We start from the raw sequence: 20,423 nt of genomic DNA on the forward strand, positions 1-20,423 counted from the left end.
AGCCCCAGTGGGCACAGAGTCACAGCCCAGAGACCTGTGTGACAGTGTTAATGCTGATGGGTGTGTGTGGGGGGATTAGTGTTCTCAGCCTGTGCTGTTCACTGGTTTCTCAGCAGTGGTTTATTAAATGGCACAATATAAGGCGGAGTGGTCTGCACAATCCCACCCAGGCTGGGATCACCTGAAAGTAACCCCTCCCCCCCCCCCACAACCCAATAATTACCTGCTGTTTTCCCACCACCTCGCTCCTTTCAGCCGCTCCGAGGGGACACTGCACTCGCACACACTAATAGCTTTTGCTTTCCATTCACGCGAGGGCTGCCTGGATAAAATTGGGCTGTGGACCACCAACACTGAAGCTGCCCTACCCCCACCCCCACCTCCAGCAGAAAGGCCCCCCACCTCCCCTCCCGCTCCACAGACCAGCTTCTTAACATGAAACCCGTGAGGTTTTATTGGAGCAAACAAGCTTTAACACATTCTCTTCCCTCCACCCACCCCCACGTTCACCCAGACAGTTACCACAGCCGCTCACTGAGCCCCCAGTCCTGCTCTGCCCTGCTCTGTGTGCTGCGGAGCAGGCAGTGGGAAGGGTGGAGGAGACTACACTAGCCTCAGTATCCCATTTAGAGGGAGCGCAAAAATTAGTTAACTTAGAATCCATCCCCTGAAGAGCGTGTCTGAGAGTGTTTTGTATGTGAGTCTGACTGTGTCTATGTGTGACTGTGTCTGTATATATGTGTGAGTGTGTGTGAGTGTATGCGTGTAAGTGTGTGTGTGTGGCTGTATGTGTGTGTGAGTTTGCTACAGTGAAACTCACAATCATGTGTTTTACCAGTTCCTTCTTCCCAGCTTCCCCCGGGGGCTTCCCGCTGGATTCCCCTCTCTCGCTCTCTCTGTGGGAAGTGCCTGGCTCCTGGTCCCCGTGCTGGTGTCTGTTCCCCTGTGTCCTGGGCTGTGACAGGAAGCCTGGGGTAACTGGGGAGCAGTAGGTGATGATGGTGTTGGGGCTACAATACACGGCACTGTGTATTGGTTAGATTTGCCGTCCTTCAGATGAAACAATAAACCGAGGCCCTGTCTACGTGTTCAGCTGATATTAAAGATCCCAGGGCAAAAGAGAAGGGAGTTTCTCTCTCCCGGTGCCTGGTCAACAGTCCCCTTAATAAATTTGGTCATTCACTTCACGACTGTTTGTGGGGACACTGCTGTGCGCAATTGGCTGCTGTGTTTCACTCACAAAATATGTCAATTCACTTTACAGTGTATATCCTGTGAAGCGCTTTGAGACGTCTCGAAGACGTGATAAGGCGCTGCGTCAAATGCAAGGATTATTATTATCAAGTGGGACCAAGTCAAGCCTGGATGGTGGGGGTGAAAAGCAAAGGAATTTGTGAACAGCATTGCCATCAGCCAGGCACCATCTCATGTGAAGTCTCTCTCTGTGGTAGTTTGAGAGGGCTGAGCTGAGCTGCGCTGGGTTGGGCTGGGCAGGCCCGGGAGCCTGTCACATCGCTGACAGCCACACTCGTCAAACACACAGCCTGGCGCTGGGCTGCCCTGGCACTTTAATCACTGTTGGGTAAACTCATTTGTTCAAATGATTACGAGTCGACCTAATAGAATATGCAGCAGCCCAACCTCTGGCCTCTGTGACATCAGATACAAAAGAGGATGGTTTCCTCCACCCCACCAACCCCATTCCTCTCGATTACTGCGATTATTCATACCTCACTGACCCCCACACTGAAAAAAAACAGATTGCAATTAAACCAATTTGTGCTGAAGGGGCAGTGATTGGGTGTGAGCGGGCACTTTGGGAAACACTGATATTATAGTGCCAAAGGTTAGATCATCTGCAGGCACCTGGCTCTCACCAGCTGCTGGGCCAGTCATTAGAACATGTCACGTCCCATCGCAGTCCTGCACAATTTTGCTAACCTAATCATTTGACATCATTATTTGAGGTATGTGTGTAGCATGGAATTATTGTCAGAGGTCACACAAACACAAAGCCAGGCCTAGCGGGACAGCCTCGCTGACAGTACCAACATTGTTAGCTCCAAACCAACTCACAGTTTACAAGATAACGGATTCCCTTCACTGCCACATTCCAGGCGGTTGCATCTAGCTCCTCTGCCCGTCCGCCTGCACTCTCTCTCTCCCTGTCCCTTGCTCACTATCTCTCCCACCACCATTCTTAAACCCATTTCCCACATTCAGCCACAAACCCAACAAAAGGTTGGCCATCACTGATCTAAAACCATCATACCACAAAGTGAGAACAGGCCACGAACACAAGCCCAGTAAGATTCTCTCACTCTCCTCTCTCTCTCCTTTCTTCCCCTGGGCTATGTGGAAGAGGGAGTTTCGTCCAGTGTCGTGGCCTATAATCCATCCTGTACAAATTTACCTACAGCTGAAGCTATCGTTCATCTCAACGTTACGTGGGATGTCAGTGGCACAGACCGATGCTGTAATTGCCTCCACAATACAGTAACTCACTGCGTGAAGCACTCCGAGCCATTTTCTTGTGATAAGTCCTGTAACTCGGTTAGAGCACTCGCCTCATAAGCGAGAGGACCTGGGTTCGATTCCCAGGCAGGGCAAAATATTGGGCAAGGTTCCTTACTCCCCGCCTCTGTTTACCTAGCATGTTATGTCTTATCGGAAGCCGGTTGTTAGTTGAATTGGCAGATCGCTTTTCCAGGGATAATAATCCTTCAAAAGATAATAATTCAGTCCCTCAATATACAACTGTTTGTGGGACACTTCTGTGTACAATTGGCTGTCTCGTTTGTTCCACAAAATCTAGTCAAATATAGTCTCTTTATAGTGATGCGCTTTGAGGCGTCTCAAAGACGCTATACGGCCCTATATCAAATGGAATGATTATTATTATTATTATTATGCTGAGGAGCTAGATCAGAGGCAGGGCCATTTGAGCTGTGTTATTGCAATTGTCACACGCAATGCACTGTGCTGACAGGGGGAGGGAGGAGCAGAGACAGTCAAAGTCTAAAATCCAGATGTGTCCACATGTAAGCAATCTGCTGATTCTGTTCTTTTGACACAGTGCAGGGAGCAGGGATGGGCCGGGCTGCCTCGCATTGTCTTTACTGAACAATACCACCCCTATAGGTGTAGAGCCGAGGACAATACCTTTCCTGCAGATAACAGCAGAGATATAAGGCAGCGATTAGCCAGCAACACCAGGTGAAACTTCAATCAACCAATTGCACTTGGGAAGTGTAACTGGATCTGAGTAACACTGCACTACAATGCTCCGAGGCTCCCCATCCTTGTCAAACTGCCTATTACAGATGATTGTGTTGCTGTAAACGACCTCAATGGCAATGATTAGCTTACTATGCTCTTTGTCTGGACTGAGATTAAAGACATCTTGAAAGATCCGCAAGAGAAAAGGGAAAGGAAGAACAAGAGGGTGAAGCGATTGCTGGTCAGAGCGAGGAAGGTAAGTGACGAAGGACGCTGTGACAGGGCACATGGCAAGCTCGCTCACTGACATTCACTCAGTCACACATTAGCACCGTCTCACTGCAGGCTGTGCTGGGTTGAGTAATAATAGTAATCCCTGTATTTGATGTAGCGCCTTATCACGTCGTTGAGATGTCTCTCCATCGTTTCAATCCCTCTCTTCATCGCCTCCACTGTATCTATGTGGTTGCCTCTTGTACCCATTGTCCTGCTCATCTCTGTGCCCTTCCTGGTCATGTCACCTGCAATGCAGACACCTCACTCCGAGTTTCCTAGTTCCTGACTGTGTCACTACAAACCGCCGTGTTGGCAATGCACCTGCAAGGAGGGGGGGAGGGGGCTGAGAAGGAGTGCAGGTGGGGAGAGAGTTTTGTTACTGACAAGTATTTGAAAATAAATAAAAATGTTCAAGCCTTCAAGTTAAGAATCTGTTCACAAATCAATATCATCTTCAAAAGAAATCAAACAACCCTCTTCTCCACTCCTGAGGGCGAACCTTAAAAACCTACTGTGGCCTTTCACATCTCTTAAACTCCAATGGGGGGGGGGGGGGCGTGAGGGGGACAGAAGCTTCAAGTGTCTAACAGGCAGGGCCCTCATAACACCGCACGTGAGGGCATCGCTATCAGCCCGGCTCTGCCTGTTAACTGGTTACATAACAAACAAACCACGATACTCATCTCAACCTGCCTGAGAAGATGAAAACACGAGGTTGATGCCCACCGGGCTCCATGGGGGTACCATGCTGCTTTGATATCTTCTGCTCAGTTACTCAGCAAAGAGGTAAGCAGCAGGTAGAATAATAATAATAAGCTTTGCATTTGATACAGCGCCCTATCACATTGTGGAGATTTTTTAAAGCACTTAACAGAATATACTAAAAAGTGGATTGACTTAATATTCTGTGGGCGAAATGTGGCAGCCAATTATGCGCAGCGGTGTTCCACAAACAGCCGTGCATTGAGGAACCAATTTTTTGAGGGATTATTATCCCCAGAAAAGCGATCTGTCAATCAACTAACAACTGGGTTCCTACTGACTGCTGGTAAGGTATTGCCGTGCCCGGGAGTCAAACCTGGGTACTCTCACTTGTGAGGTGAGATACAGAGATGCTGGAGGGGGGGGGGGGGGGGGGGAGATAGGGATTTTCACGATTGTGAGAATGGTTTTCTCACGAGCAAAGTGGGAAATGGGGTTCACACCAGTAATACTAACGCAAGTTCAGGACAACTTCAGTGTGTTCGTTCATCAGATATTCCGAAATATATTATTATATCCAGATTTTCTCTTGGATTTTTTTAAAGCAAAAAAAAACCCTCGAAAAACCCAAACACCCGGGTTTTTATTTTGTAAATAAAAAAGCTGTTTAAGCGGCCCTTAGGTGTAAACCTTGTGAATAACGTGTCACGTGTGAACCACACCTAAATCACGTGTGAACCACATATGTGCACCATGTGTGAAACACGTTGTGCAGAAGGATTATGGGGCCCTTAATGAAAATGATTGAAACTAACCAATGAAAAGGAGCGGTCACTGATTTCTTAATTGTGGACACCTGTTGTTCTCCTGTACACGTTTACCTGCACTTTACACCTGGCGCATAATACAATCACTGACTGTCAGGTGTTTCCCAGGACAGGTCTGATCCACCTCTCAGGGGTACCAGCGCAGGGTGTGGGGGGGAAGGGGGAAGAGCTTTAAGAAATGTACAGACTCAGTATTCTGTCCTGTACGGTCAACACTGTATCTGAAGTGTCAGTCGTCAGTGCCTCGCTGCAGTCAGTAAGCCAGAGCCGAGCTGCGTAATGCACTGCAGAACACAGGCCCTCTGGCTTCATGTCCTCCTAATTGCTTCCTATGCTCAGCCAACGTCTTCTTAACTGGAAACAAGGTGTCAGGTACAGAGGTTCCTCTGCTCTCATCAATCTTCTAGGCAATCCGTCAGCCCGGCAGCCTCTCTGTCCGCGAAGGAGGAAATGGCCTTCCTCTCTCCATTAACCGCCTGTGTCTGTGGACACGGCCGGCGCTGGTGGAATGCGATGGGGGGGGGGGGGGGGCATTGGTAAGCGGTTGCACAACCAGGGGGAGGGGGGGTGTGGGGGGGTTCCATTTACTTAACCCTTTCAAAACCGCTGCTGTGTCCAAGGAACAAAAAATATTTAAATCAATACACAAGAGTTTGAACATTGGTTCACACTCACAATCTCTTAAGACGCTTTGAGACGTCTAAACAATGTGATAAGGCGCTATATCAAATGCAAGGATTATTATTAGTAGTAGTTGAAGGTTGAGGGGGATTTGGAAGTGATGGTTACATTGTGTGGCTCAGCCCCTGGGCCGGGCAGACACTATCTGTGACTTTTTCTCCAACAGAAACTTTAATTGACGTAGTGATGTATCGCTGGGGAAAGCATTCACCCCGGCCCGGACACTCCAAGTCATAGCAATGTGCTCTCGGCAACATTTATACAAGTTTTTAAGATTGAAACAAACCCGATTCCATCGGGTCTTCATTAGCAATGACACAAAAAGGTCAAGCGAGCATTCTGGTGGGGAGGAGGGGGGGAAAGAAAGAGAACCGCTCTGTGCTTCCATGCAGAACCAGCTCCCCGACCGTGGAAACATCTACAAAGACTTAAAACACTATCTGCTAATGAAACACATTGAGAGCAAGGCTGAGGAATCTCTCTCGTTGGCTCATCCCATCCCCCCCAACGCCTCTTGCTGGAGCATGCAGGAATCCTGCCCCCCCGTCTCGAGCCTGCTCCCATTCACTCTCCCAAACACATTGCGTATGGAAATGATGGGAATATGTGGCTGAGAGCAAGACGTCCATTGTATGGCCAACGGTGGGGGAGGGGGAGGGCTGGGAACGGAGCAAACACCATTCCCTGTGTACTCTCATTAAAGCTTCCAAATTCAGCGATAGAGAGAAAGTGAGAGCGAAGGAGAGTGAACAAGTGCGCGAGAGAGAGAGACAGAAAAAAAGGATGAGATGAAAGAGAGAAGAATTGACGCACTGTGCGGGCATCTCAGAGAGAGACTGTGGGTACAGGCGGCCTGGGAGGCAATGGGGAAAAGAGAAAGTATTTTTACATATATTAAAAAAAACGCAAAAGGATGCAATGTCAAAGGTTGCGTGTCCTGACTTGTGAGAAAGCGGTGAGTCAGAGCGGGTTCTATCAGACAATAAAATCCCTTTGAAAATGTGGCAGTAACAGCAGCAACAATTGTGCAGATGTGGTTGATGGGTTCCTCACAACTACATAGGATTCTTCCCTCCCCTCCTCTCTCCCCCCTCACCCTCCCTCCCTCCCTCCCCAAACACACATTGGGATGCTTCTCTCTCCAGTGCTTTCAGGACCCTCCCTTCACCGTAGTGGCCACAGAACCCACCCCCTCCACCCACCCATTGACAGGCCTTTCATGCTCACCGGCCTCTCTCCACATCATCAGCACCGCTGCCCTACCCCCTCCATCAGCACCACAATGTCACAGGTAGCCGGCAAAGGGTTCGGGGCACTATTAAACGCTCTGCATTTTCTTCAAAGATTAAACCGTGAAAACACTGCAGGACAAAGGGGCGACTCACTCCCTCCGCCCATTAGACACATGCAGAAACTAAACTAAAACCAAAATTCCTTGTAACGACAGTCGCTTTGTGAAGAAGATTTTAAATTGAAGAACTCAGGACTGTACTATCATAAGAACAATTTGCTGGCAAAAGAAGACCAAAGTCCATACAGATTTCCTTCCACCATCCCGGCAGTCGCTTGATATGTCATGTCCCCAATATATACTGTATCCCCAGATATTATGTTCCAGCAGAAATCTATCTAATTTGTTCTTGAAACAAACAACCTTCTGCTTCCACCATCTGTTTCCCCAGGGAGCCTGTTCCATACATTTACTACTCTTCTTTATTCTTTATCAGCCTTTATTCTTTCCCGGAGGGGGAAAGAGAACAGTTAGAAAGCCATGAACTGCAAAGTCTTGTGGAGAGTGAGAAGTTTTACCGTTGAGACTAACCCTCACAGTGAAGTGGGGAAGAGCACTGGGTTTACTTTGCAATAAGAGGGCAGGTGGATTTATGTTTATAATAAACCTTGTGTTTGATACAGCACCTTACCACGTTCTTGAGACGTCTCAAAGCGATTTCATAGGAAATTCCCATCCCTTTTTGAATCGTAGGATCTTTAACATCCACCTGTAACAGGCAGGTGGGACCTCAGTTTAAAAAAAAATTCTGCCAAAAGACAATACACACTATTTCCCAGATCTGAGGACAGATGTAGGTGAGGACGACAGCGGGATGTGTGTGGTGTGCTGTTGGCTTTGAAGTGAATGCTGAAGTATGGAAACAGATTGCAAAGAGCTCCTTCCAATTACCAACTGGCCCAGTAGAGTGAGCCCCTGTGACACGGCTGGACAGTCCACAATGGCCTTTGGTATGCACATACTGCCACGATTCTACACAAATACTTGTCCAGTTTTTAATCCAGGCTTCATACAGCCAGACCAGGAACATTCTTGTAAGTAACAATTAAATGCTTCACAGGGTCACTTGGAATCCCTGTTCATTGGTTAATTATACACCTGTAACACCCTCTGTGCACATCTGTACCCACACTAATTACGGACGGTCCATGGACTATGTGCTCCTGAGTTGGATGACAGAGCTCCCTCTAGTGGCAGCAATCCATTATGTCAGCATTTCCATTGACCTCAAAGGTGCCACACACGGTCTAATTGTAGGCACATATACAGTGGTGAAGCTGTGACAGTATGCTGGGAGAGGTACAGGGTAGGACATGGGGAAGAGCACAGCAAGGAACACACTGTTCCAATGACTACCTCAGTCAAGAAGCTTCCAGCCCCTGGCTTCCCTGCTGGGTCAGCGGGTTTACTCAGCCAGGAATTGAGTAATACAACAACTTGCATTAAACAGCGCCCTTCAGGTGGAGCAACGTCTCAGAGCGCTTAACAGTGGCGGAGCCTGGCGCTGAGCTGGGGGGAGGGATCAGGTGACCGTAAGTATGGTCAAAGAGGAAGGTCTTCAGTTGTGATCTAAAAAAGGAAAATGAGGGGGGAAGGCGGAGGGATTGAGGAAGAGAGTTCAAAAGCTTTGGGGCGTAATGGCTGGAAGCACACACGCTGATGGTGGAGAGGTGGGGTGGTGTTTACCATGTCCTTCAGACCAGGAAGGTCCCAATTTTAAACTCTGTCTGTTCTGAGGGAGCTGACCTTTGGGAAGAGTGGGTGGGGGAATAGGACCCTTTAATTGGTATCAGTGCCTTCCGTGGTTTGAGATAGGATAAACAAAAATCCCCCTGGTGTGTGGAGATTGGGTGAGGATGGGCTCAGTTCTGATATCCTCTGTGGTTCTATACTGTGCCAACACTCACTGTCTGCCTTCACAGAACAACAGCCACTGGGCGTGTGGGGAGGGGGGTACCCGCACTACGTATCTCTAGTGAATGGAAAATGGAGTCAAATACCTTCAGGAGGAATTTCACCTCAAAATACGCAGTCACTCCACCTTACAGTAAAACCTACAAGGCTTTTAGCTATAGTGAAGATGTGATAAGGCACAAATGCAATGATTATCTTACTAATATAACCACACTTACATGTGTTACAGCTCCTTATCCTGTCTTCAAGATGTCTCAAGATTTTACTGTAAAGTATATGTACTTGAAGAAATCGGCAGCCAATTTGTGCGCAGCAATCTGCCACAAACAGCCAATATATTATTAATAATAATCCTTGCACTTGATATCGTGCCTTACCACAGCAAGAAGATTACATTTATATAGCGCCTTTCATATCGGGAGGACGTTCCAAGGCGCTGGACAGTGTACAGCATTTCAGACCCGAGCTGGGGGGTGAGGGGGGGTGGGAGAAGGGAGGGGAGGGGAAGGGGGGTGACTGATGGCATGGTCGAAGAGCAGGGTCTTGAGGTGAGATTTGAGTGAAGCTAAGGTGGGGGCAAGGCTGAGTGATTGTGGGATGGAATTCCAGAGGTTGGGGGCAGAGTGGCTGAAGGTTCTCCTGCCAATGGTGGGGCGGGTGGGTCGGGGGATGTGGAGCAGCCAGAGTTGGCTGAGCAGAGGGAGCGGGCAGGTTAGTAGGGGGTTAGGAGGTCACAGAGGTAGGGTGGGGCGAGACCATGGAGGGCTTTGTAGGTGAGGACCAGGATTTTGAACTGGATCCTCTGAAGGATAGGGAGCCAATGGAGTCGGGAGAGAATGGGGGAGATGGGGTCACGGAGTTTGGTGCGGGAGAGGACATGGGCTGCAGAGTTCTGGATTATCTGCAGCCTGTGAGGGGAGGGGTTGGGAAGGCCAACACGCAGGCGTTTGCATAGTCGAGCCTGGAGGTGATGAAGGCATGAACAAGAGTTTCAGCGCCTGAGGGGTGAGGTAGTGGCGGAGTCGGGCGATGTTACGGAGGTGAGGGAGGGCAGAGCGGGTCATGGCTTGGATGTGGGGAAGAAGACAGTTGAGGGTCGAACAAGACCCCCAGGTTCCTGACTGGTTGGTGAGTTGTAGTGAGCTGTAGTGTATAACCATGGAGGTGATGCTGCCGGAGCCTGAGGTGCTGAGGCACTGGTGTGAGCCAATCAGGAGGGCCTCAGTCTTGTTCACATTCAACTGTAGGAAATTTGCCCTCATCCAGGACTTGATGTCGGACAGGCAGTCCACATCATTGAGACAGATCAAAAGCCTTCACAGCATATCCTGTAAAGTGTAGTGACTGTATATTTTGTAAGGCAAAACGCAGCAGCTAATTTGCACACAGCAATGTTCCACAAGCAGCCATGAAATGAGAGATCATATAGTTATTTGGGGGGTTGTCACCGGGAGAGAGAAACTGCCTCTATCAAATGCGAGGATTATTTTACTTTTATATTGATGGAGCGCTCAGGAACATGACCCCATGTGAAGTGCGCTATGTGAGGGCATTCTGCTGCTGTTAAGAGGCTGAGGCCACAGTGTATAAAAAGGAATTGAGTAATTGTGAAGAGGAAGAATATTGAAAGTTTGGGGGTGAGCAGGAAGTGGGATCAGAGTAGCCTGCTATGCCTAAGGTTCTCATTAATGTTATTTCCTCCACGATGAAGAAGATCAGTATTAGGAATCGAATACTTGTCTAAACCCATGTCTCAGTGTCAGCAGTTGAACTCCATAAAAGCCAATATATCTGTGGATATTTCCATTTCCCAGAACAACTGCTGAACCTCCGGATTAGGCGCCGACACCATCAGCATCCAAGGCTGCACTCTCCACCTTTCAAAGCCAGTCAGGAACCTCGGCGTTTTGTTCGACCCTGAGCTGTCCTTTCTCCCTCACATCCGCACTACAACTGGCACCGCCTTCCATCACCTTCGGAACATCGCCAGACTACGGCATTACCTGACCCCTCACGCTGCTGAAACCCTGGTCCACGCCTTTGTCACCTCAAGGCTGGACTATGGGAACTCTCTCCTCGTCGGCCTTCCCGCCACCTCCCTCCACACTGCAGGTCATTCAGAACTCTGCAGCTCGTGTACTGTCCCGCACCAGACACCGCGACCACATCACTCCCACCCTCGCCCTCACCCTCGCCCTCGCTCGCCTCCACTGGCTCCCCATCCCCCAGAGGATTGATTTCAAGATCCTCATCCTCACCTACAAGGCCATTCACGGCCTCGCTCCCTCCTACCTCACCAACCTACTATCCCCCTACCTACCTGCCCGTACCCTCCGTTCCTCTGGCTCCGGTCTGCTCCACGTCCCCCGCCCCAACCGCCCTACCATCGGTGGTCGGGCCTTCAGCCTCTCAGCCCCCAGGCTCTGGAACTCCATCCCCCAGTGCCTTCGCCGCTTCCTCCCTTTCCTCCTTCAAGGCCGGTCTCAAAACCTTTCTCTTTGACCGAACCTTCAGCTCCGCTCTCGCCTCTCTTCCCCCTCCTCGCTCCCTCCCTTCCCTCCCCTCACCCTGACCATTTCCCCCCTGCTCGGGTCATGACCCAACTGTGCAGCGCCTTGGGACGTCCTCCTGACGTGAAAGGCGCTTTATAAATGGAATCTTGTTGTTGTTGTTGTTGTAGATTCCAGCCTGTAACTCGTATTGTGCTAATCACAGTACATCAGTCCTTACTCATATACTTTTTAATTATTAATTTTGTTTAATTTTAAGGTAACATTTTAGAGTGTGCAGCTATTACAGGAGATGTCTTTCATTGTGTGTATTTGCAAAAGTTTTTGTCACCAAGTTACATGTAAACGTCTACACAGTGATGCAGTTTGAACATCTCATATAGACCTATGAGTAAGGACTTTAATCACCCTGGATATAAAGGCCTGAAGCTGTGAAGGGCGAGCTCCAGCACGCTCTGTGCCGAGGTATCCTTGTTGTGACTGTAGGTTTATACCTGGAGACGATGGACTATAATAATAATCCTTGCATTTGATATAGCACCTTATCACGTCTTCAAGATCTCAATTCACAGGATATACTGTAAAGTGTAGTGACTGTGTATTTTGTGGGCGAAACGCAGCAGGCAATTGCACATAGCAGCATCCCACAACGGTCATGGCCTGAGTGACCAAATTATTATTATTTTTTAAATTATATTTTTGAAGGGAAAGCGATCCACCAATCGACTAACAACTGGGTACTTACCTACTGCTAGGAAAGCAGAGGCGTGTGGAGTAAGGAAACAGGGCCAACATTTTGCCCTGAACGGGAATCGAACCCAGGTCCTCTCGCTTTCAAGCGTGCGCTCTAACCACTGAGCTACAAAACTCCACAGGTTCTGCAGAGAGTGAAAAGTCAGTGGAGGCTAAAGGCAGAGGTGGTGTGTAAGGGTTAATGATAAAAGGGCCAGTTTATAATCCCTTTTGATGAGGAGGTGAGGTTTTTACTGCCTGCGTGTCTCACTTCCAGAATTAATCAGCTCCTGGGTGAAAATTTACAGCTGGTCCCCGTCGTGCCTCAGCGATCTGTGGGCCAAAGAGCTATTTTACATTAATTCCACACTTCCACTGGGGAGATGCAATGGCCAAATTATCTATTGGCAGGGCCATGATCAAAGGAGGGGGAACAAAGGAGGTCGGTGCAACACAGAGTGAAAGTAACTACAAGGCAGGTCCTGAAAAAAAGTGCTTCTCAACGGAGAAACAATGAGACATTCAGATTGAAGTGTCACTGCGTTTTTTCATCTACTTGATGAAAAGGCTGAACACTTGACTGCCACTATCCCACAACGTGTACCTTCCCCGGCATAATATCACAGCAGGGACGCTCTTTTGGTCATTTTTCATCTGTTTCACGGCTCCCATCCCCCTCCCCCCCACTCCTCTGGGGGGGGGGGGGGAGAAGAAATACTAACCACTTTGATGTTCAGAGGCTTTTTTTAAAAAAAGTTACTGGCATCTCCCTTCTGGTCTAGCTCTCCCTCATCTACCTCTCTCTCCCCCGCACAGCACCCTAATCACCAGCCACACTTGCCCATTCCTCGGTTCTTCACAGGATAATGGTAATAATAATACTTACATCTGGCACAGCACTTTTATCACGTTGTTGAGATGTCTCAAAGCACTTCACAGAATATATTATAAAGTGGAGTCACTGTGTATTTTGTGGGTAAAACGAGGCAATGAATTGCACACAGCAGTGTCCCACAAACAGTTGTGCATTGAGTAAACCAATTTTTTTATTTCTTTTTGGAGGGATTCTTACTCCTAGAAAGCGATCCATCAATTGACTAACAACCAGGTTCTTACTTACTACTAGGTAAACAGAGACGCGTGGAGTAACTTGCCTAAGCTCTTGCCCCGACCGGGAATCAAACCCACGTCCTATCGCTTGCGAGGTGAGTGCTACAGGACTCCACAGTGTAAAGTGTACTGACTTTTTAGCCAATTTGCAGATAGCAACATTCCACAAACAGCCACAAAAAAGTGACAACTTTATAAATTTTGGGGAGTTGTTGGCTAGGACGCCGGGGGAAATTCCCATTGCAGTGTGGATAGAGTAAGAAATGAAAGATTTAGAACATATCGTTTTAGGAGGTGTTGAAGGCAGGGAAAAGTAGAGGTTTTATAATACTAACTCCTACTTTTCATACAACGGCTTTCACGTTGGGAGGCCGTCCCAAAGTGCTTCACAGTATATACTGTAAAACGTGGTGACTGCGCTTTGTGGGCAACACTGTAGCCAAGTTTTAGGAGAGAGTTCCAGAGGACAGGGTCATGGTGGATGAAGACTCAACCACTGATAGTGGAGCAGAGGGAGTGAGGAGTGAGCAATATATCAGTCAAGAGCGCGGAGGGACGGGCTGGAATGTAGCGCTGGAGAAAATTTAAATGCCATGGGATGTACTCCCAATGTGAATGGTGCTGCATAAATGTAAATTGTATTGTAGTGTACTGCACAGGTAGGGTGGGGAGGTTGTGGATGGATTTGAAGACCAAAATCTTAAACCCAACACTCTATCAGGGACTGTGAGCCAAAGCAGCCTGGCAAGGATGGGAGTCAATGGCGTAGTGGGTGTGTGGAGAGATATCAGGTGGCAGACCTCTGTCTCGGTTGAAGTTTAATATAACAATAATCCTTGCATTTGATATCGCACCTTATCACATCGTTGATACGTCTCAAAGAGCTTCACAGGATATACTTGTGGATGAAACGCTACAGCCAGTTGCGCACAGCAGCGTCCCACACACATCCATGAAGTGAACAACCAATTTTATTGACTTATTTAGTGATGGGGGGAATTATTCCACCTAGAAAGTGATCGACCAATCAACTAACAACTGAGTTCCTACTTATTGCTAGGTAAACAGAGGTGTGTGGAGAAAGTTAACATAGAAAAGAGAAGGGAGTTTCTCTCTCCCAATGTGCTGGCCAACAATCCCCCAGATAAATGACCATTCACTTCATTGCTGTTTGTGGCATCTCGCTGTGCAAAAATTGGCTGCCGACAAAAACATAGTCACTACACCTGACAGCAATTGGCTGTGAAGCGCTGTGAGACGTTGTGACATTACAGGGCGCTGTATCAAATGCAAGGATTATTATTAGTAACAAAAGCCGTGGGTCTGTACCACTTGTTTGTAGAACATGTTCCTCTGAATTAGGCCGGGAACAAAGGGACATTTTTTAACCTCTGCCCCTTCCCGAGCAAAACCTTCAAACCTTCTAATTTCCCTCTTAACCCTTCACCGACCCATTGTCTCAGCTGAAAGGCTGCCCCCATGACACGCAGTGTCTACCACTGGTAAGTTATCTTTGAACTTTCCCTTTTATTTCTCAGCTGACTCTTAAAGGAGAAAGCACCACATGATTTTAATAGATTATGAAAACTTTTTTTAATAATTTAAAAAATATTCACTGATCAACTCAGAAGCGACTGCTTCTAAACAAAGATATTGGTTTTCCTGACGATTGATTATTGATAACTTGAATAGGAATCTTAACTCAATCATTCCTGTAGAGTCCTGAGTGTAGTGGTTAGAGCACTCGTCTCAAAAGTGAAAAGACTTGGGTTCGATTCAGGGGCACTGTAAAACTTTGGGCAGGTTTCCTTACTCAAAACCCCTCGCTTTACCTAGCAGTAATTAGTAATTAAAAAGCAGTTGTTAGTCAATTAGCAGATCGTTTTCTGGGAGGGGGTGGTGAACAATCCCTTCAAAAAATAAATAATAATTTTGGTCACTTCAATCCCCGACTGTTTGTGGGACGCTGCTGTGCGCAATCAGCTACAGGCTTTCACCCACAAAATATAGTCAATTCACTTTACAGTATATTCTGTGAAGCGCTTTGAGACGTCGCAAAGATGTGATAAGGCGCTATACCAAATGCAGGATTATTATTTTGTAATTCTACATTAAGCCTCTCAATGAGACCAACCTGTACTGCACTCCCAGGATCTCTTATTCTATGTATGAATCACCCGAACCCCACCATTAGAATCGAGTCTGTAACTCACTGCTGGGATCAATGCGATCAAGCTCAGCAGGCTCTGGCATGCTCCATGTCTCCCGCTCAACCCACCCTACCATCAGCGGCTGGGCTTTCAGCCTCTCTGCCCCCACTCTTTGGAATTCCATCCCACAATCCCTTCGCCTCACTCCCTCTCTTGCCTCCTTCAAGGCACGACTCAAGACCCTCCTTTTTAACTGTGCCTTCAGCCCTCCCTCGTCCCAACCCCCACACTCTCGGGTCCTGATCCCTGACTGTTTAGTGTGCGTGCGGAGTGTGTGTGTGGGGTGGGGGGGAATGAAACATTGTGTTGAATTTGAAGACATGCCTGAGGTATGTTCAGTTCACTCTCTAACTCTACTCACAAAAACCTGTAATACAACGGGAGCTGCAGGTCAGGGCTCTGAGGTCCAGGCAGCACAGTTCAGCTCAGCGTCCAGCACGCGGTGTAGAGAGAGCAACCTTCTCACTCAGCCCCCATGGGAGTTGCACACACAGAACCAGACGCCAGCAGTGCAGGCTGTTCAGCCCACCCTGTCTGTGCCACCGTTACCTATTTCAGTACCCCGAGACCCTAGCCTGGTGAAGGGCACCGTAGAAATGCAAGCTGCTGTTACTCCAAGTTACCCTGTTGCATTACTCTCAACTCCAGCTATTTTATTATATCCCTAAAGTTCCACTACTTTGTCTGCTCGGCGATGGGAACTGAACTGCTTTGCTCGCGTACTAGGGCACTGTTTCTCAATGGCCCCCGGGACCCCACTGGTGGCCACTCAGTTTATTCATCAGCTCTTCATGTGTGAGGCTCAACAGCCAGTGTCAGTGAGTCATACAGCCATAGGTAGGGAGAGGGACAGCAGTGCTCACAATACTGTATGCAACCCTCTGAGCCCAGGAGAGAGTGCTGCCAGCTGCACCAAGTTTGGAATGAAGCATCCACTACAGTAACCACTGCACCTCTAATGCCCTTCCTCCAGCTCCCTCACACTGTCAGGCTTGATCTCTCCCTCAGCAGCGCCCTGTGTCACTGACTGTCTCTCCTGGTGTTACCCCAGCTCCCTCACACGGTCAGACTCATTCACGCCTGCCGGCCATCATCGCCCTGTGTCACTGTACATTGGTTGATGATTTTCTTTATACTTTAAGTTCAAATGAAACTCATTTTATAAATGAAACCAATCAGCGTTAGCCCCCATTAAATCCAGATCATTTCCTCCCAGGGCTGCGATCCGGACTCTGTTTTAAGACCAGGTTGTTCACTTAGATCACACATGAATTAACGTTAGCGTTTTGGGGAAAAAACTTTAACCTACACCTTGACACCATTATCCAGGGAGAACTTCAATTAACCCGCTGTGCCATGGTGCTGGAGTGGAAAGCTGTCCATTATCTGACAGATCTGCTTTGCCGGCCTCTAATATATCAACAATCATTATTGAAGAATTAATGACCTGTTTAATCGCTTCTGATACTGGGTTTGCGTGGCAAGGAGGAAAGACGGACGGGGAGGGGAGAGATTCAGAAGGAGGAAAAAGTGGCGCCGTGTCTAATTAAATGGGTGACTGCTTCAAACTCGCCAGCTCCCTTCAAAAACCCCATTCGTTCACAGCACAATAATAATAATAATAATTAAACGCTCTGGGACGCTATCCTGCATGAGGGTAATTTGGCTATATAAATGTAAGTTGTTTTTGTTGTAATAATCCTTGCATTTGATGAGCGCCTTCTCATGTCGTTGAGACGTCTCAAAGCAATTCATAGAATACACTATAATGTGACTTGTCACTTTTTTGTGGGCGAGACGCGGCAGCCAATTGCATACAGCGATGTCCCCACAAACGATCGTGGATTGAGTGACCACATTATTATTTATTTTGTTTGAAGCGATTATTACTCCTGGAAAGCGATCCGCTAATCAACTAACAACCAAGTTCCTACTTACAGTTGGTAAACAGAGGCATGTGGAATAAGAAAACTTGCCTAAGCTTTTGTCTTGCCTGGGAATCGAACCCAGGTTCTTTCACAAGGAACAAGTGGTTCCACCGGGTGTGGCCTCCTCCTTGTCCCCCAAGTCCTTCGTTCCACCCTCGGCGGCTGTGCCTTCAGCCACTATGCCCCGAGGCTCTGGAACTCCCTTCCTCATTCCCTTCGCCTCATCCCCTCTCTTCCTATTTTCAGGTCTCTGCTGAAGACCTTTCTTTTCGACCGTGCCTTTGGTCCCCTTCCTCCCCCTCCCCCTGGCTCGGCCCCGGGATCCATTACTGTGAAGCGCTCTGAGCCACCGTCCGCCATGGAAGGCGCTATAAAAATTCAAGATGATGTTGTTGTATGAAAGCACTGTTTAAATGTTTTGACAGAGAAACTGTGGAATGGAAAGTGTGGCTGAGGGAGGCCAAGGGCCTGGGGCAACTGAGGAGCTTTCATAAAAACAGACTCTGTGTCCAACCCTCACTCCCCACATGTGATTGACAGTGAGTGTGATTGACAGTGAGTGAGTGACAGTGACGGGGAGGGGGCGGGCGGAGGCCAGGAAGGGGGCGGGCGGAGGGCAGGGAGGCGGCGGGCGGAGGCCGGGGAGCGAGCCAGCGAGAGGGTCGGGGAACGAGCGGGTCAGGGATTGAGGGAGTGTCAGCAAGTGAGTGTCGGCGAGCGAGCGTTGGCGAGCGAGCGTTGGCGAGCGAGCGTCAGAGAGCGAGTGTCGGCGAGCGAGTGAGTGTCAGCGAGTGAGTGAGCGAGTGAGTGACATTATCTGGCCAGGCCACTGCACACTCCCACGTTACCTCAGGTCAGGATTAATGGCGATGGACCAGACGCGATCTTGGGTGTTTATTGTGTGCAGACAGTCGCCCACGCCGTTGGAAAAGAGTGGCCAAACCTGAGGGACAAAGGGAAGCGTTACATTGCTCCCAGAACTTTCCTTAGTCACAAATTGTTTGGTTAATCCCAAAGTCAGATCCAACATGTCAGTTAAACAATCTGCTAACAATCCTCTCAGATGCTCCAGTAGTGTACATGCTAGGCTGTCAGAGGAGACCTCCCTAACACAGACACTGTGAAGAGAAGCAGAGGACAGAACTCTGGAATGAGAAAAGAGTAAGGATATCCAGATATCTGGCCCCTGCCCCACCCCTTCCTCCACCAAGCTTTTGTTAAGTCATCCTCCTCTGTAAGAGTGAAAGGTATAGAATTTACAGCACAGAATGAAACCATTCGGCCCATCAAGCCTGTGTCAGCGCTCTGAAAATCATCTTCATTTAGTCCCAATCACTTCTATTCCCCCCCTCATCCTCCCATTCACATTCTGGTGCGCACAGAGAGAGAGAGAGACACACACACACTATCCAAAAGCTCTCTGAAAGCCACTATGGATTTCACTTAAACCAGTGTTTTGGTCAGGCACCGCTTGCCTTCAGAACGCTGTGTGTAAGTAAGAAAATCCTCCACATATCAGACCACCCTATGTATGTTTTGATGTTGATCTAAAACTGATGCCGTAAGTGAGGCAGGAGGGCCAACTCAAAGCTTTGGCAATGAGCAGTTTGCTGGGTCTCCGAATGAGTATTGTGTACAGGTTTAACAAAGGAGTTGTGGATTGGAACAAGCACAATCGCAAATCTATCATTGCAGCTCTCCTCAAGGTGTCTCTCACGCTTCACTAGACATGGACATCCCAAACCATCTTCCTTCACTGTGTCCAAAAGATCATTAGCACAGGTCCTGCTATCTGTTCACTGGCTGCCAGGCTTCCATTATCACAGGCTGCTTTGCAACACAATTAACATTCCACCAGGTTCATTCCAATAGCCAAATTAATGTCTCAAATGGCAAACCGGGAAATATTTATGTACACCCCTACCCATCCACCCACCCTTGCTGTTACAATCATACTCTGCAGAAGAATCTGATTTTAAGGATAAAGTGTTATGGAGGAAAGGTTTTTTTTTGTTTTCAAAAGTGATTTAGAATTATAAAATGTTACAGTGCAGGACATGTGCCAGCGCTCTCAGAGCCCCCATTTAGTCTCCACCGCTCCTCACACCTTTTCAGATTTTTCCTTTTTTAAACATCTGTTTCACTTGCTTTTTGTTTTTCACTTGATGTAGCTTTTTAGTGGTTAGAGAACTCGCCTCGCAAGGGAGAGGACCTGGATTCAATTTGTGAAACCTTAGGCAAGTTTGCTTATTACACACACACGCCTGTTTACCTAGCAGTAAGTAGGAACCTGGTTGTTAGTCGATTGGCGGATTGTTTTTCGGAAGGTAATAATCCATTAGAAAAAAAACCACGACTGTTTGTGTGAACTACTCTGCACAATTTGCCCACAAAATAAACAGTTAATTCAATTTTCAGTATATTCTGTGATAAAGCGCTATATCAAATGCAAGGATTATTATTAAACCTATTGTTCCCCCCCCCTTCAAGGCCAGTCACAAAACATAATTTCTCTTTGACTGTGCTTTCGGTTATCTTCCCCCTTTCCCCAGCCCATCTTGGGTGCCCTCCCAGTTGGCATTTCATGTGTTTCAAGACATCCTCACGAAGTATGGAAGTGCAAATTGTATTGTGTTGTATTATGGCCGTCAAATATTTTTTCTCTGCTCCTTTCCTCTCCTGAAGGCATAGACTCACGCTGGGCTCCACGTCCACGCTAAACTGGAGAGCGAGTGAGCCAGCGCTATCAGGATTTGTGGCAATGGACAGGCTGATAGCCATCCCAACCAACTCTGATCCTGCCCTCAACCATCCTCCCGTTTGTCAGCAGGATCAGTGGAGAGTGATCGGAGGAGGGTCACTGGTCGATTTTTTTCCTTCAAAGCTCAATGTTGAGATAATATAATAATCCTTGCATTTGATATAGCGCTTTTCACGTCAGAAGGACGTCCCAAAGTGCTTCGCAGAACACACTGTAAAGTGAATTGACTGTATATATTTGTGGGCGAACGCAGCAGCCAATT

The 20,423-nt window shown here is 48.0% G+C and overlaps 1 protein-coding gene across 1 annotated transcript in view; it reads right to left on the minus strand.

Moving 5' to 3' along the window:
• fbxw4 (F-box and WD repeat domain containing 4) overlaps positions 1–20,423 on the minus strand; it is a 44,123-nt gene that overhangs the window by 11,018 nt on the left and 12,682 nt on the right. Inside the window, exon 5 of the mRNA XM_042337034.1 lies at positions 18,249–18,343. Coding sequence (XP_042192968.1) covers positions 18,249–18,343 — 95 coding nt within the window. The remainder of the gene's footprint in view (positions 1–18,248; positions 18,344–20,423) is intronic.

This window comes from Callorhinchus milii, unplaced genomic scaffold (assembly GCF_018977255.1).
Source record: "Callorhinchus milii isolate IMCB2004 unplaced genomic scaffold, IMCB_Cmil_1.0 Scaffold7, whole genome shotgun sequence".
NCBI lineage: Eukaryota > Metazoa > Chordata > Chondrichthyes > Chimaeriformes > Callorhinchidae > Callorhinchus > Callorhinchus milii.